At 38.2% G+C, this 16,272-nt stretch overlaps 1 protein-coding gene across 1 annotated transcript in view; it reads right to left on the bottom strand.

Annotated features, from left to right (window-relative positions):
* Window positions 1-285: 285 nt before the first annotated feature.
* The window catches only part of LOC136863843 (odorant receptor coreceptor), a 181,057-nt gene continuing 165,070 nt past the window's right edge, over window positions 286-16,272 (bottom strand). The window contains exon 8 of the mRNA XM_068226114.1: window positions 286-1,024. Within this exon, the coding sequence (XP_068082215.1) occupies window positions 944-1,024 (81 nt within the window). The 3' untranslated portion in view covers window positions 286-943. The remainder of the gene's footprint in view (window positions 1,025-16,272) is intronic.

The following is a 16,272-nucleotide window of genomic DNA, read 5'->3' as shown; positions in this document are numbered from 1 at the left end:
TATGAAATTTTTACATTAGCCGGCAGAAAGTTACATTTTAAGGAAAACTAGGTTACATAGTTAATGATTCGGACCTTTCCCTCAGGTTAAACTGCGGTGGTAGGAAGAATTAAAGATGTTATATGGCCATTAACTTGTCGGAGTACTGCTGCCTGATGAAAGAGGCGCCGCCCGCCTCCTGCTTTGACACACACACTAGGTCAGATGACGAGCAATTGGCCAAGAGACGTGAAAATCCGCAGTTTATAAACCCTCGGGGAAAGTTCGATATCATTCAAGATTAAACTAGCCACACCCTCTCACTTTTATTGGTGAATTAAAAGTTACACTGGAAATCGACGAAGAAAGCTGTGATTAGTAGAAAATTAATTACAGAAATTAGGGATTTGCTAGATTCAAAACTGGCGGAAATGGAGAAGGAAATATTGCCAACCCAAAAATAAATGAACATCAATTAGAAAAACTTATGAATACAAAACTTCTTTAAATCAATGGTTCTTTCATTTCGCACCAGGGTGCATGATCATCGTTCTTGGTAGTGTCATCTATGAGCGAATGTCCAAACTTCTTGATGTATGGAAACCAAAACAAGTAGAGATTCACACTGTTCAGGAATCGTCACAATAACAAAATTATATCAGATTTTAGTGGTGACATATTCAGAGCAATTTTCTAACTTGTTGTATTATTGGTTTTACATTTGATAGATAGAGGAGTTCTTTTAAGCGCTCATTTTGAACGCGCGGCGTAGAGGTGTACCTCCCGGTACAATTATTATTATTATTATTATTTTTAAGTTGAAGTTCCTATATGGACCCTGTCCTCTGCATCTACTAACTCCATTCTCTCACATGAGAAAAGGAGCAATTATTTCAAGTTTGTCAATGATGCACTGTTTTATTTCCATCACTACAGTGAACACTACATTTCTGTTACTGGACTTTCACCGCAGACTTCCCTTCAGAGGCTTGTCATCATTCAGTCTGTTGAGAATAGTGAAGTACGTGTAGCAGATTTGCACAATCTGGAACAAAGAGAGATAGGCAATTAACATTCATTTTCTGTTTACAAGTTACTTCATCTTTAGGTCCGGTTTTTGAATTCAGGCATTGACAGCGCCTTTCACACTTGTACTGGTACCGAGCAATTTCTGAACATGAATTGAGAACAACAACAAATGATCATCTGTTCTCAGGGCTGGATTTAGGTACAGTGACACCCTCCAACATTTGTCGCTCACTCTTTTAGTGCCTAAGTACAGCTCTTGCTTAAATTCATTTCGAATGAACTGTTACATTCTAGGGAATAAAACGTACTTGGGATTGTGATATCTGAAACTGATGGAGTTTACTACCTTGTGACATCGACTTAAGAGGAAATGGTTTCAAACGTATACAAATTTATTCACTGTTCATATAATTACTTTTTTCTTATTTCTGCACACAAATCAGTCTGCAGTAATAAGAATCGAAGGCTACGAAAAAGAAGCTTCAATCCCGAAAGGAGTGAGGCAATGCTGTAGTTTGTCCCCTCTCCTTTTCAATGTTTAAGTAGAATAAAGGGTAAAGGAAATGAAATAATGATTTGGAAAAGTAATCACAATCCGAGGATGCAAATCAAAACCTTGAGGTTTGCCGATGATGTTCTTGTTGTATCTGAGTCTGCAGAAGATCTGGAGAAATTGCTGAATGGTATGAACACAGTCTTGAAGAACGATTGCAAAAAGAAATTAATGGAGTGCAGTCGAAAGGAGTCAGGTGATGCAGGAAATATTAGGATAGGAAATGAAGTCTTAAAGGAAGTAGACGAGTATTGTTACTTACGTACTGGAATTACTAATGATTACAGAAGTAAGGAGGACATAAAATGCAGACTAGCACAAGCAAGGAAGGCCTTTCTTAAGAAAAGAAATTTGCACACTTCGAACATTGATATAGGAATTAGAAAGATGTGTTTGAAGACGTTCGTCTGGAGCGTGGCATTGTATGGAAGGGAAATATGGACAACTACCTCAGAAAGAAAGAAAATAGAAGTTTTTGAATGTGGTGTTACAGAAGATTGCTGAAGGTTAGATAGGTAGGTCGAATCACGAATGAATAGATACTGAATACAACTGGTTAGAGGAGAATAGCTGGCGACATTTGACTGGAAGAGGGGATAACAATGATAGGATACATCTTAAGACATCTTGAGGGAAGTGTTGGTGGTAAAAACGGCAGGGGTAGACCAACAGATTCGAGTAGATGTAGGATGTAGTAGTTACGTAGAAATGAAAAGTTTAGCACAGGATAGGTTGGCATGGAGAGCTGCATCAAACCACAACAGTTCAACATGAAGTAAAATGTTCACTGAAAAATAAACTCAAACGTTTTGCACAAAAAACGTCTTGAACTGAATTACAGAACACAGGAGTGTGATTTAGGTGTCGAGATTTCACATTCGAAACGTAATTGGTCCCTCTTCACAGCGATAAATACTTTTAGAATGATTTTCATTAACATTAACAAGAAAAGAATTTTCACACGGTAAGAATGTAATATAGTAGAACCCCGTTAATCCGAAATAAACTGAGCGGAGCCACTTCGGTTGACGCGGTAACATGGTAAATATTTTCGGAAGTTAAATGTCGAAATAAAAATCATAAACTCTGTTATGCAATGGTGAATACTGTATATTAACATACACATATTTACATAATGTTACTCATTGTATAAAATCATTGATTGTCTTCTGAATTTTCTTGGTGCAGCACGATCGCGCAGTTATGTCGCACCACCGTTTAATCTACAGTACATCAGCTGGTGTAGATTCATTGCTTTGTTCAGATAAGCGCAAAGCAATCTGCAATAATGAAACAATTGTTTTTGTTACCACTGAACTAAATACTGTATGCAGTAATGTTATTATAGCACTGTAATTAAAGTGTGTGGTACTGTATTTTAATAAATTTCGAAATCAATTTTACCTCCAGTGCATTAAATCCATCATCTGCTGTAACTCTATTCTCAGAACTTCTGTTGTCAAGGTCGGAGCCGTCTGCTTCAACTCTTGGCAGTAACACAGAATCCAATATTCCTTGGTCTGTTAGATCTAGTCAGCCTCATCTGATTAACCACTCGTTCACCTCACACTGGTTAACATTCTCATATCCTGGAATTTGATTCACCATCTCTTGCAGGTTGTCAACATTTTCCTCATGTTATGAAAAAAATCCCTTTATACAGATTGTTCCAGGAATTACGAAGAATCACTGGTGTAATCTCTCCCCAGGATCCGTCATACCAATAAATTACATGTTTCATGTTCATAGATTTCAATGAATCCGCAAGACTTTTACCGCATAATTCACAATCACTCAGAATAGATCCTAGCAGAAACGCACCATAATGGCGTTTGGATGCTTCCAGAACACCCTGGTCCATGGGTTGAACTAAGCCCTTCACATTAGTGGGCAGAAACCGAACAAAATATCATCACTTTCCGACTTCCCTGGGTGTGCTGGGGCATTGCCAATCAATAAAATTTCTTTTCTGGGCAATGCTTAGACTTAAAAAGATATTGAACGCTTGGTACAAACTTTAGTAAGAAATATTCTTCAAAAAGTTGCGACGTCATTCATGCATTTTTGAACTCTATAATAAACTGGTAATGCAGTGCCGGCAATAATTTTAAGACTCTAGGGTTTTCCGATTTTCTTATGTACATGCCTATGAGTGCCTGGAGCATTACCACATGCTAAAACCATAATCCTCTATTTATTATTTTTGTGACCTGGGGCAGATCTTTATTTTATTGATGCTACGGATATTCTTGGCAACATTTTAAAATTTAACCCTGCTTCGTCAGCCTTATACACCCGATCTTTTGTCAAACCTTCACTGATCTCTTCAAATTCTGTTTTAAGAACATCAACAGCCAGTGGGTCCGTGGAAAGATTCTCACCACTTAGATGTAACTGACGTATACCATATCTATTTTTAAATCTATCTAGCTATCCAGAACTAGCCCTGAAGTCTTTTCCATCATCCCTTAAATTTCTAGCCGTAATTTAGCCTTCTCATGTATTATAGGACCTGATAACGGTATTCCCTTTTCACGTTGTTGCGTAAACCAAAGAGATACCGCTTCGTTTACCTTTTCATACCCACCCTCTTTCATAGTTTTCCGGCTTGGTATCTTAGAGGAATGCTCAATTAATTTAGATTTTGTCTTTACCCAAACCACCACTGATGACACACCAACTACATAATCCTCACCAATATTTCATTATATCGCATAATTTTCCACCTGTCTCACTGCTTCGATTGTTTTCGATGCTTACAACATCGCGTTTCCGTTTAGTTGACATCATTCAATAAGCACGCACTTGCCAATGTACCTTGCTACTGTATTTCAAAAGAACCCAGTCCAGATGCCTGGGACAGCGTTGATAAGATAAGACACAGTAGCGTTATGAGCAAGTAGTTCATCTTTTAATGGGATAATAAAAGCATTGGAACTACAGTATAGAACTGCAAGGCCAGTGGAACGACATTGGACGAAAGAAAAATATGAATGGAGAAGGGTCGCTGGACTTCCCTGGTTTCCTAACAGAAGCTGCAGTATAGTCAGAGCAGCATACAAGATTAAACTCCCGCAAGTGAAGCAACGTCAACCATGGTCTACATAGTATTTAAGATGAATAATGCAGTAATACACAGGGAGTGGCCCCCCTGTCTATGTGAGTCCCAGAGCACACTGACCAGGTGTGTATCATCTGGTAAGGGTCCCAGCTCAGGGTTACGAGTGAAGGCCTCAACGGCAGTGAAGGCGGAGATGAAGATCATTGGTACGGCGGAACTGGCGGAAGAGAGATCCTTGGTTTTTGGGATAATAATAAAAAGCATTCACGAAGATAGTCAACAGCTTCAGCAGCGGATGAGGAATTTGGATCCCAACGGTGAAGAAGGTGGAAGAAGTACCTTTGAAATGTAAATCCACACATGTCTGATCCCGCAGCGGGCGGTGGTGTGGTCAGCGTCTGTATCCAGGTCAGGGTCGGCTGTTTAAACATGCTCCAGGTCTTACCAATCTGATTCTAATTTTTGTGGGAGCTACGGGATACACCCTAATGTGAAATGATTCACACAATCTACCATAATGGTAAAACGCACATCGAAAACTATCCCAGCCTTTAAAATCCGGGGCCAGTTAGAGTCTGGTCTAAACAGGGCATTGGAGTTTTGGGGCCCTGCGCCATCATGTTAGGATCAGTCGGAAGATACCTCACCCCGCAAAAGCAGGACCAAGAAAAACTCTTCTTTGGTACACTGAATGTCAATACCTTCCTAAGAGTCGGTAAACAGATGGAACTTATCAAAGAACTGGGTAGATATCAGATCAAGCTACTCGCTTTACAGGAAACAAGATTCCCATCAAATGAAGTATCAATGATGGCCAAGTACAAGATAATAAAGGGACAACCAGCGATCAGGGAATATAAAATGAGTAATAAAAGAAAATCACCTTCAATTCTAGGAAGAGCCTTTTTTGTTCAAAGTTCAATTATAGATGCAATCATTGATTTTCGGTCACCTTCCCCTAGGCTTTCCATCTTAACCTTGAAGAGTGGAAACAAATCATATGCAATCTTGAATGGGCATGCACCTACTAATGAGGATAATAAGAAAAATCCAGCTAAAGTCGAAGAATTCTGGTCTCTCCTGGAAAAAGAGTTGTTGGAAACTCCGGGACATATCAGTAAAATATTAATGGGTGATTTTAATGCTCAAGTTGGCTAGGAACAAATACAGGAAAATAGTTGGCAGTTATCCTGGGAATATAAGAACCAGTAGAAATGGGGAAAAGCTTATTTAAGTGTGTGAAGCATTCGACCTCAAGTTAATGTCCATCCAATTCAAGAAAGAAAGGAAGAAATTAATGGCATGGCGTTCACCAACTCCCATGTTAGGGAAGTTCCAAATAGACCATATAGCCCGGCAGAGATTTTGAACGTTAAAGTGCAAAAATGTGCAAACATAGATTTCGACCTCTACCTTGTTAGAGTCAAGATAAGGTTTATTCCAAAGTCTTTCAAGGAACCTTCACCCAAAATCAAGAAATATCGAACGGATGAACTCAAGGTAAACCAAGAGATTGTCGAGAACTATCAACGAGAGCTTGAGGTCTTGGAATCTTCGAATTGGGACGAAATGGCAAGGAGGATTCAAGAAGCAGCTGAAAAGACTATAATGATCGCCATAAAGGATAAACATCCATGATGGAATGACGATTGTTAAGTAGCCTTACGGGAAAGTTCTAAATCGTGGAATAAATGGCGTACGAATCACAGGAATTTCGAGGACGTTAAGGAACAACGGAAACACACAGTAAAAATTATTCGTAATACGAAAAGAAAGTACAATAAAGAATAGCTGCACAACATAGAAGATTTCAAGAGAAACAACACAATAGATTTCTACAGAGGGTTTAAAAACAAAATCGAAAAATTTTCCCCTGGTAATCTACGTTTTAAAAGTTAACAAGGGAAACTCATTCTTGGTGACAAGAATAATTGCGAGTATCTGGCCAACTATTTCCAGAATCTTCTGAACTGTGAACTTCCTGAAGATGGATTGCTGTTTGGAGAGCCTCAATTCAAGTTGAAGGATTCATTACCACCAAATAAAGAAGAAATTAGGGACATCATTAAGCAAATAAAGACCAACAAAGCTCCTGGAAAAGATTCAATTACCGCAGAGTTATTCAAATTCGCAGGTGAAAATATAGTAGAAAAACAAGAGGAATTATTCGCTTTTATTTGGGAAAAAGAAGAAATACCAAGTGATTGGAAGAGTGCACTCATTCATTCTTTACACAGAAACGGGGACCAAACTGACGTCAACAACTACAGAGGTATCTCCCTTCTTCCTATAGCATACAAAATCCTATCCAAAGGATTGCAGCGGAGGCTTGAAACACATCTAGTTAAACAAATTGGTGATTATCAGGCCGGGTTCTGGAAAGGGCGTTCATGTGCTGCTCGGTTTTATATTCTAAAATCACTTATAAAAATAAGATCAATGAGAAATCAGAAGAGGACAATCATAACCTTCGTTGATTTTAAAAAGGCTTATGATTCCATAGATCGTGGAGTGCTCATGAACGTTCTGCAGGAATTTGGAGTGGATGAGAAATCTCTGGCCATAATTCCACAATCTCTTACAAACACCTTTCCTCAAGTCAAATTTATGGGCGAACTCTCATATCCATTTGATATAAAAAACGGGTTTGAGGCAAGGAGACAGCCTTTCTCCACTACATTTTCATTGCATTTTAGAAAACGTTATTAGGGAATGGAGGTTGAGAATGACTGAAAACGGAATGAAGAATGGGGTAAAGGTAGGTTGTGGAAATAATACGATGATGTTGGACTACCTTGCCTTCGCAGAAGACGTCGTTCTTTTTACAGACAGTCGTCAAGCAGCCAAGAAACAAGTTGAAGAACTACAAAATATTGCAGTCAAAACAGGGTTAGGAATCTCTTTCGAAAAAACAGCATTCATGGATTCTATGAAAAAAGGCGACACGGACAGACTTGTTACACTGTATGGGGATATCCAGCGTGTGCAAAAATTTAAATACCTGGGAGAAATACTCACCCCAATGAAGATGAAAAGGAGGAATTAAAAGAGAGGGTGAGAAGGATGGAGTTGGCATTCAGACTATGTCATGACACATATAAGTCTAAGTCCCTCTCAATTCAGGCCAAGTTAAAACATACTGCACCGTGGTTAGAACAGACAGCCTTTATGGAGCAGAAACCTTAAGGAGGATGGCTGACCCAGTCCTTGAGAAAAGAGAAAGAAGATTCTTACCAAAAATCTTAGTCCCAAGAAAGTCGACAAGTGACCCAAACACATTTCGGTTAAGATCGAATTTGGAGCTCTACAAGACAGTGGAAAGAATCACGACTGTGATGAGGAAAAGGTGACTGACGTTTTATGGGCATATCAAAAGATTGAACCCTGAGGGCCAGCAGGATACTTCTTCTGCAGGAAAATTTGAAAAAACAACCGGGATGGCTTACACAGCTGCACAATGACTTGGCAGAAATAGGTATCAAGGAGGAGGATATAAAAGAAAGGACATCATTTAGGAAGAATTTTGTGGGAATGAGGGATGCGCCTGAAGAGCAACATGCGAAGTCACGGAAAATCTCGGTGGAAGAACGAGCAAGAAGAAGTCAAAAACTCAAGAATCTTTGGCGAGAGTGCAAAGAGAAGGGTATCAGTGTGCGTGATAGAAGGAAGATTGTGTAAACGTGGCCCACATGTGACCGTATCGATAAATAAATAAATAAATAAATAGATAAATAAATAAATAAATAAATAAATAAATAAATAAATAAATGATATAATAAATTATTATTATTATTATTATTATTATTATTATTATTATTATTATTATTATTATTATTATTATTATTATTATTATTCCTGCTTATTCAAGAAAAACTGTACCATGGAACGAACTAGTGGGTATGAAAGTGTTTTGTTTTATGCTACACTAGCAAGTGACCCGTGCTTCGCTACGGTTTTAAATTGAAAGTAATTTTTTAAAATTTTACATTTTGGAGATTCTAATGTCGATTGAGCCTGTAAAATACACCGTCAGTTCGTAGGTCAAGCGGTTTTGGGGAACGATTATTAATTTTCTTATCTAACACGCATTTGAACCTTGTACAGAAGAATTAGAATTTGTTTAAACACTGTCTTATTTAACATCCAGAATGTAAAATTGATCAACCTGTGAAATGTACATGTTGTACTGGAGGAATGAATGTTTCTTAGGCGGTGAATATTTAAACAATATTTCTTAACATCTAGGGCATAGAAGACCACCCTTCATGTAAAATGTTAAGTTCGTGCCTGAAACGATTTCGTAAGAATGGATATTGTACTTTTGAGTGTCAACCACCATCTAAACCCCTTAGGGGAGAAATATTTTGAAGCAAATGATATTTTAGACGTAGGACATAAACGAAGAACCTTATCGTAAAATTACAAATTTGTACGTCAAACGGTTTTGTAGGGTTCAACAATTTCGTTTGCAGAGATAACACCATTTAACACCTTAGGGGTGGGATGTATAAAACTATTTCCTAAATCGCACGTTCGATCTAAAATATATATTGCCATTTGGATATTTGTGTTCGTGAGTTAAACGTTTTCGAAGGAAGGAATTAATATATCTGTTTTCGGATCTTAACCTCAATTTAACACTCTGAGGGGTGAAATTTGTTTCCAACTTTCTGTTATTTAACACATAGGATACGATTTGAAAGTTAAACTTCGTATTTCAAAGAATGTGTTGGTTTAAGACCACTTCTTAATTCAAATCTCTTGCATGTGGGAACCTCGATGTCAAACGGTTTCAGAGAAATGAACATTTTTGTCATTAGGACACAAACTCCAGTGAAAACCCCTTATGGTTATATTGTTTCAAAACTACTTCTCATTTAAAATCTATGGTGTGTAGGAACAACAATCATGTGAAATTTCAACCTCGTATGTCTAACGGTTTCGGAGAAATAGATGTGTTTGCCATCGGACTTCACCACGCCTTAGGGTAGCATTGTTTTAAGACCAATTTTGATTTAAAATCTGAGATATTGAGGAGTAACCACCATGTGAAGGTCCAACCTCGCATATCAAGAGATTTCAGAGAAACTGATTTGTAATCAGGCCTCACCCCCAACCCCCAGTCAAAATCTTTTAGGGGTGCTATTTTTTAAGGTCACTTCCGATTTAAAAATCTATTGAATATAGGAGCAACCATCATATGAAATTCCAATCTCGTAAGTAAGTCATGCAATTTCAGAGATACGAATATATATATTTTGAAGCATTTCCCTCCCGTTCAAAACACCGTAGGGGCGTATTATTATAAGATCACTTTTACTTAAAATTTCAAGCTCGTATGTCAAACGGTTATGTCCTCAGCTACACCCCCACTCCACACCCTCCAATCAAACATCCGTACATATAGGAGCAAACATCATGTGAAATTTCAACCCCATATATCAGTCGATTTCAGAGATATGAACATTTGCGATTTTAGGCATCACCCTCACGGTCAAAACCCCTTAGGAGTGTATCATTTTAAGACCACTTTTTATTTAAAATCCAAGCAATAAATGAGAAACCGTCATGTGAAATTTCAAACTCGTACACCAAATGGTTTGAGAGAGAAGAATGCTTATGTCGTCAAGACCTCAACCCCTAGTCAAGCCCACCCATCTAGGAGTGTATTGTTTAGGACCACATCTTATTCAAAATGTAAGACATATGGACAACCATAATGTGAAATGTCAAGCCCATATGTCAAATGGTTGGAGGTAAATTAATATTTATGCTGTCAGCCCCCTCACTAGGTTATATCGAAAATCTAAGACACAAAGGAGGAACCACCGTGTTAAATTTCAACCTCGTATGTCAAAACGTTTCAGAGAAAGGTACATACTTCTTTTTGGATATTAATCCCCATCTTACCCTTAAGGGCTGCATTTTTATAAACTTATCCTATTTAACATCTAGTATATAAAGAAAAAATCATTGAGTGCAATTTCAACTTTGCCTGGTCAACGGTTTCGGAGGAGTGAATGTTTTGGTTTTTTAGGGTTAACCCCCGTTTCATCCCCTTAGGGGTGGAATATGTTGAAACCGTTCCTTAGTAGGTGCTATTGCCTTATATATATATACACCAATTTTCACGTCTTTAACATCTTCAGTTTTGAGATATACTGTATATTTTCTCATTTTAAAACTTCACCCCATTTTTCAATTCTTTTCACCAACCTTAACAGGATATTCCAAAAAATTAAAAAGTACTTGTTTCCTTATTTTTTAACGAGATTCTAAATACTAATTTCCATGTCTGTAATATCTTCAGTTTTTTATATATAAGTACCCTCATAACAGTAATTTAACCCCTCTTCCTTCTCTTTGAACACCCCCTTCCTTAAGAGGATATTCATAAAAAGAAAAATGTATTCTACCGGGAACTGTTCCAGCCCTGTACATTGTTTTATTGTTGCCGAAATATATGAAAAAGGGACGGCAATAATATCTGTTCGTGCATCCGACATCTTGTGGTAGCGCAAGGCGAAGCTCCTTGTAGCGAGCTGGACACGTCACGAGCAACGAGTCTGCAGGTGACGTCAATATCACATGTTACATGCCTCTCCATCGAAGGTACTAGAAAGAAAGGCCTAACTTTTCAGCCGCTTAAGTTTCGGACATGAGACATGTATCATCATGTAGCTCATGTTCCAAATACAAACATATATTAATTTCAGTAAATTCCGTCAAGGCATTCTAAAGATATAAGCCAATTTCATCTCTGTGACGTAGCAAGCAGCCTTGAGCCGTACTGAATATAAGCAGAGAGCCAGGCCACAGCAATTCAGTTCACGTCGAGTTCGCACCAAGTTCGCACCAATTTCACATCGAGTTCGCGTCAAGTCTACATTCTTTCACAGCTGGCTAGTATATCACACTGCGCGCGTCGAACCAAGTATTCCTGCGACCGGACCTCGCACTACTTAGAAAGTTTCGATGGCTTGTTGATACTTAGTCTCTGCGATACCAGTGAGTAACCTGTACATTGTGGGACTTGTAATTCGTCTGATATTCAGACTTGGAAAATGAACGTGTGTAATTTCAAAGTCTTAAAGACTCATAGTATTCAGCAACAGTGGTAAATATCTTAGTTGACGTGTGAATAACCGTAACCAACTAGGGGTTAACATAAATACTTCGCATGGTAATGATCTTGGACTATTTGAACTTTGAATTTCATGAGTGTAGGTTATAACACTTTGATTGCCTTGGGAGCCTAGAACACTGTCATTTGTGTAGAACAACTGTTCACGCGTCATCATAACAGGCTGTGCTATTTAAAATTAATACATGTGGACTAACTGTGTACCCAGTGTTATCGTGAAGTATAGGACTTATACTTGAATAATTGAGGTATTACAAGAGAGAGTCACTTATTTATTTTGCTGTGAAGTTGAGCAATTACAAACTGTGTTCCAAATGTAAGTTAACTTAACCCTACGAACAGTGAGCAGTAAGTGGTTAGATGAACTGTGCCGTAAACGATATTTTTCATGATCTTGATAGACGATAAAAGACTCCCTCCGACGTATTTCTCATCGAAGTGAATGGTGATAAATTGTGAAACAGTTACCAGTGATAACCGTGCAAAATCAAATAGTGCACGTTTTCGACGTAAAACGACGGAGATCGGCGTAGAACGACGGAGATCGACGGAGATTTGGTACTACGCGAGAATGGTTCCAGGGGCGTGGTACCATGGAGCAGCTTGGGGCCTGCTGACAGCCGAATCCCAGATTGCTGTTCGCAGAGTGGTTTTCTACTGTTCGAGAAGGCGTATATCAGGTGATGTCAGTGCTTTTCCATTAAATTCTGACTTTAAGCAGGACCTTTATGAACTAAGTCATTACGAACAAAGAACATTAAAGAGTTTACTTAATTAATATTCTACTTGAACAGTATTAACGTTTTCCAAGTCAAGAAAGACTTTCAACAACAAAGTGCTCCCGTATACTCCCATTTATTAGAAATTTGATGTATCAATTAAGTGCACTATTCGTGGTGAAAGTATAACATAAACTCCAAATTTGCCATATTTTTCATAACGTGTGCTCAGAACTTTAAAAGACTAGATTTGATTTCAATTTTAACGTGTTCTCGAGAAGAAATTTGCTTTACTCAGTTCATGTAGGAAGTGTAAATATGAAATCGCAAATACCCCTAGAGAGAGAGACTTTAGGATTTCTTATTTATTTACGACATTCTTGATTTATGACATGAAGAATATGATGGACATATCAAATTGGGAAATATTATTCAGTTAAATTTCATTTGAATTAATTTCGATGTTCTGTTGTAAAAAAAAAGGGAGAATGAGGATTTATTTTCAATTAAATATTCATTATTTGGCGACACAATAGGAGGGCATTCCAAAGAATGAAATAAAGGAATGAAAGACGTAATATCTCTTATTTCGCCTTGCCATCCTCTCTCTGTACCATCTCCTAAGGACTCAGTACCCCTTAGAAAGACCTCTTGCTATTAACAGTCAACTTTTCCTGGTACAGTATGTTTCTTTATTTTCAGAGGAGATTCCAAATACCAAATTTTACGTCTCTAAACTGTGAAGGTTTTGAGATATAGATATACTCATTTAAACAATGCACCCTTCTTTTCACTCCCTTAGTAACGGAATATCCAAAAATCCTCCCTTAGTTAGCACCTACACCCTAATATAAATGTATCCCCAAAATTTAATTTCTTTATGTCCAGTAGTTTAGGTTCGGCGATGATGATTCTGTCGGTCAGTCAGTCAGTCAGGACATGTTGTTTTATATATATATATATATAGACCAGCTTATGTACCCGTGCTTCGCTACGAGATTTTCAGAAAACCAGACTTTGTGGTTTTCCTAACTGAAGTCAACATAGATCATTACAAAAACGTCAGTAGGAAAGTAGCGATTAAAAGCAATGTTATCATATAAAATACTCGATCAAATGAAAACCCGCACTTTTTCTTACTTTTAACGAACCCTACTACTGTACCAATCTACCAGTCCAAAGTTCCAGAGCTGGAATGACCAGGCCGCAGACAGCCGTGAACACTCCTCTGCCTTTACTCCGTTAAATATGTACACTGCTCATTCCAATCAGTGCCTCAGAGTAGGGATTGAATAGCTCGAATGCTATGATGAGCCAATGTGTTACGTACCAGTGGAATCTGAAAATTTATGAACCAGAGGAATGGCATGCTAAAGAAGAAAGTTATCTAACTCCGCAGCTACTTCTCGCCAATATTCAGGCAGGCTGTTTATTACACTCGGTACGAACGGGCTAGTTGACTGTGTGGTCAAGTGCGCGCAGCTGTGAGCTTGCATCTGGGAGATAGTGGATTCGAACGCCACTGTCGGCAGCCCTCAAGTTGGTATCCGTGGTTTCCCATTTTTACAAAAGGCAAATGCTGAGGCTGTACCTTATTTAAGGCCAAGACCGCTTCCTTCTCACTCCCAGCCCTTTCCTATCCCATCGTCGCCATAAAACCTATCTGTGTCGGTGCGACGTAAGCCAAATTTAAAAAAATACTCGGTACGTTGCAGTAATCCTATCTATCGGAGATGAGTGGCAACAGAAGACACAAAGCACATCACAGCAAACAGTGGTCAATGTAATGTTATTGTTAATCAGTTTTATGAGCTTTCTATATTGTAGGCCTTCACATTTAGTTTCCTTTCAACTCTGTGATATTGGGGAGTCTTATAAAATTATTGTAGCTCCTTTTCTCCGATTTTAAAAATCGATTTTTATTAAATTCTCTTTACCCATTTGCTCGTGACTCGGCGCTGATTTGGACTAAGTAACAAAAATTCAAATTCAAGAATATCTCTGTGATCATAGCCGGTACGGTAACAATGTATAAGACCTAAATGATCGGAAATTTAATACTATATAACTTTAATTACGTAGTATTTATCGGTACGACCACCAATAACATAAATATTTGAGAATTAAATTTTAGTCCTTCCCCAAAACTACCATTTTTCTCAGCGTGAATACAATTATTTATGTCATAGATTGTAGTGGCTTATTCTCCGACTTTGCGTACCGATTTTCATCAAATTCTCTTCAGCCGTTTCGTTGTGATGCGTGTACATACATACATACATACAGATAGACAGACAGAAATTACAGAAAATTAAAAAGTGTATTTCTTTTTTTGTTATTTGCTTTACGTCGCACCGACACGGATAGGTCTTATGGCGATGATGGGATGGGAAATGCCTAGGAAGTGGAAGGATGCGGCCGTGGCCTTAATTAAGGTACAGCCCCGGCATTTGCCTGGTGTGAAAATGGGAAACCACGGAAAACCATCTTCAGGGCTGCCGACAGTGGGGCTTGAACCCACGATCTCCCGATTACTGGATACTGGCCGCACTTAAGCGACTGCAGCTATCGAACTCGGTAAAGTGTATTTCCTTGTTACTGTGGACACGACTGATACAGAAATACCATCCTTTTCAAATTCTGAGCAATGTACAGACAAAATTATTATTTTATATATACTGTATAGATGTGCATTCTGGAATAAGTCATAATATAAAAATAGGGTTTGCCTAGTAGTTCTCAGCACATATAGCAAGATAATTACTAATATTGACGGTTAAAAATGAGAGGGTAAAAACAAAATAGTAAAATACAATTTTGCCAGAGCATTTCAGTTAGGCCGGGTAACCCTTGAACGCCAGAATGTTTTATTTTTGAAATGTTCAGTTTTTATTAATAAACATTGTTAGGATAGGGTATTATTCAAGGAAGATCTATTAATTTGAAGTAAACATGTTTAGTTTCGGAAATATAGGGTGTTGCATATATGCAACGCTAGGCGCTTAAGTAGTAGTCTGCAAGGAACCAACACACATGTTGTTTTCTTCGAGAAAATAATGAAAAAAGAGGACAATGAGCGCGGAGAAGAAGATATTAGTTATTGTTGAGTTTATTATTTACTAAGAGACAAAAGAAAATAGTTTATATACAATAAGACATTATTTACAGTACCTATTATATAAAACCAAACCCCATGGCACTACAGCCCTTGAAGGGCCATGGCCTACCAAGCGACCGCTGCTCAGCCCGAAGGCCAGCAGATTGCGAAGTGTCGTGTGGTCAGCACGACGAATCCTCTCGGCCGTTATTCTTGGCTTTCTAGACCGTGACCCACTATATATATATAGTATATATACGGTAATCAAAATAAATATATTTATTGAAAAATTATATTGAAAACTGACAGTGTATTCAGAGTTCTTCAGTTTACTGTTGTGATCATTTATTGTGGGTTTCTCTGAAGACTCAGTGATCTGTATGTCCCTTTGTGTGGAACGGTATGAAGCAACGTATGCAGAGCCCAACGTCACACTTTACACACGCTATACTTCTCGAAGTCACTATCAGGAAAGATACCGGAAGGTGTTGAAAAGTCTCGTAAAGTCTAGTTTCGTGTAACTTGAGGTATGAACGCATTTCGATTAGAAGCACAATGAGCAGCAGCAGAAGCACTATCATTAGGCGGAACAATATCACCCTCATCATTGCAATCTTCCTCCTGCCTTTCTTGGTTGGAAAAACAATTTCCGCTCCCGTAGCAAGCTGCCTATGACTCAGGTTGTCAATA

The sequence above is a fragment of the Anabrus simplex genome, chromosome 2 (assembly GCF_040414725.1).
Source record: "Anabrus simplex isolate iqAnaSimp1 chromosome 2, ASM4041472v1, whole genome shotgun sequence".
NCBI lineage: Eukaryota > Metazoa > Arthropoda > Insecta > Orthoptera > Tettigoniidae > Anabrus > Anabrus simplex.
This window is presented reverse-complemented; position numbering and strand designations above follow the sequence as displayed.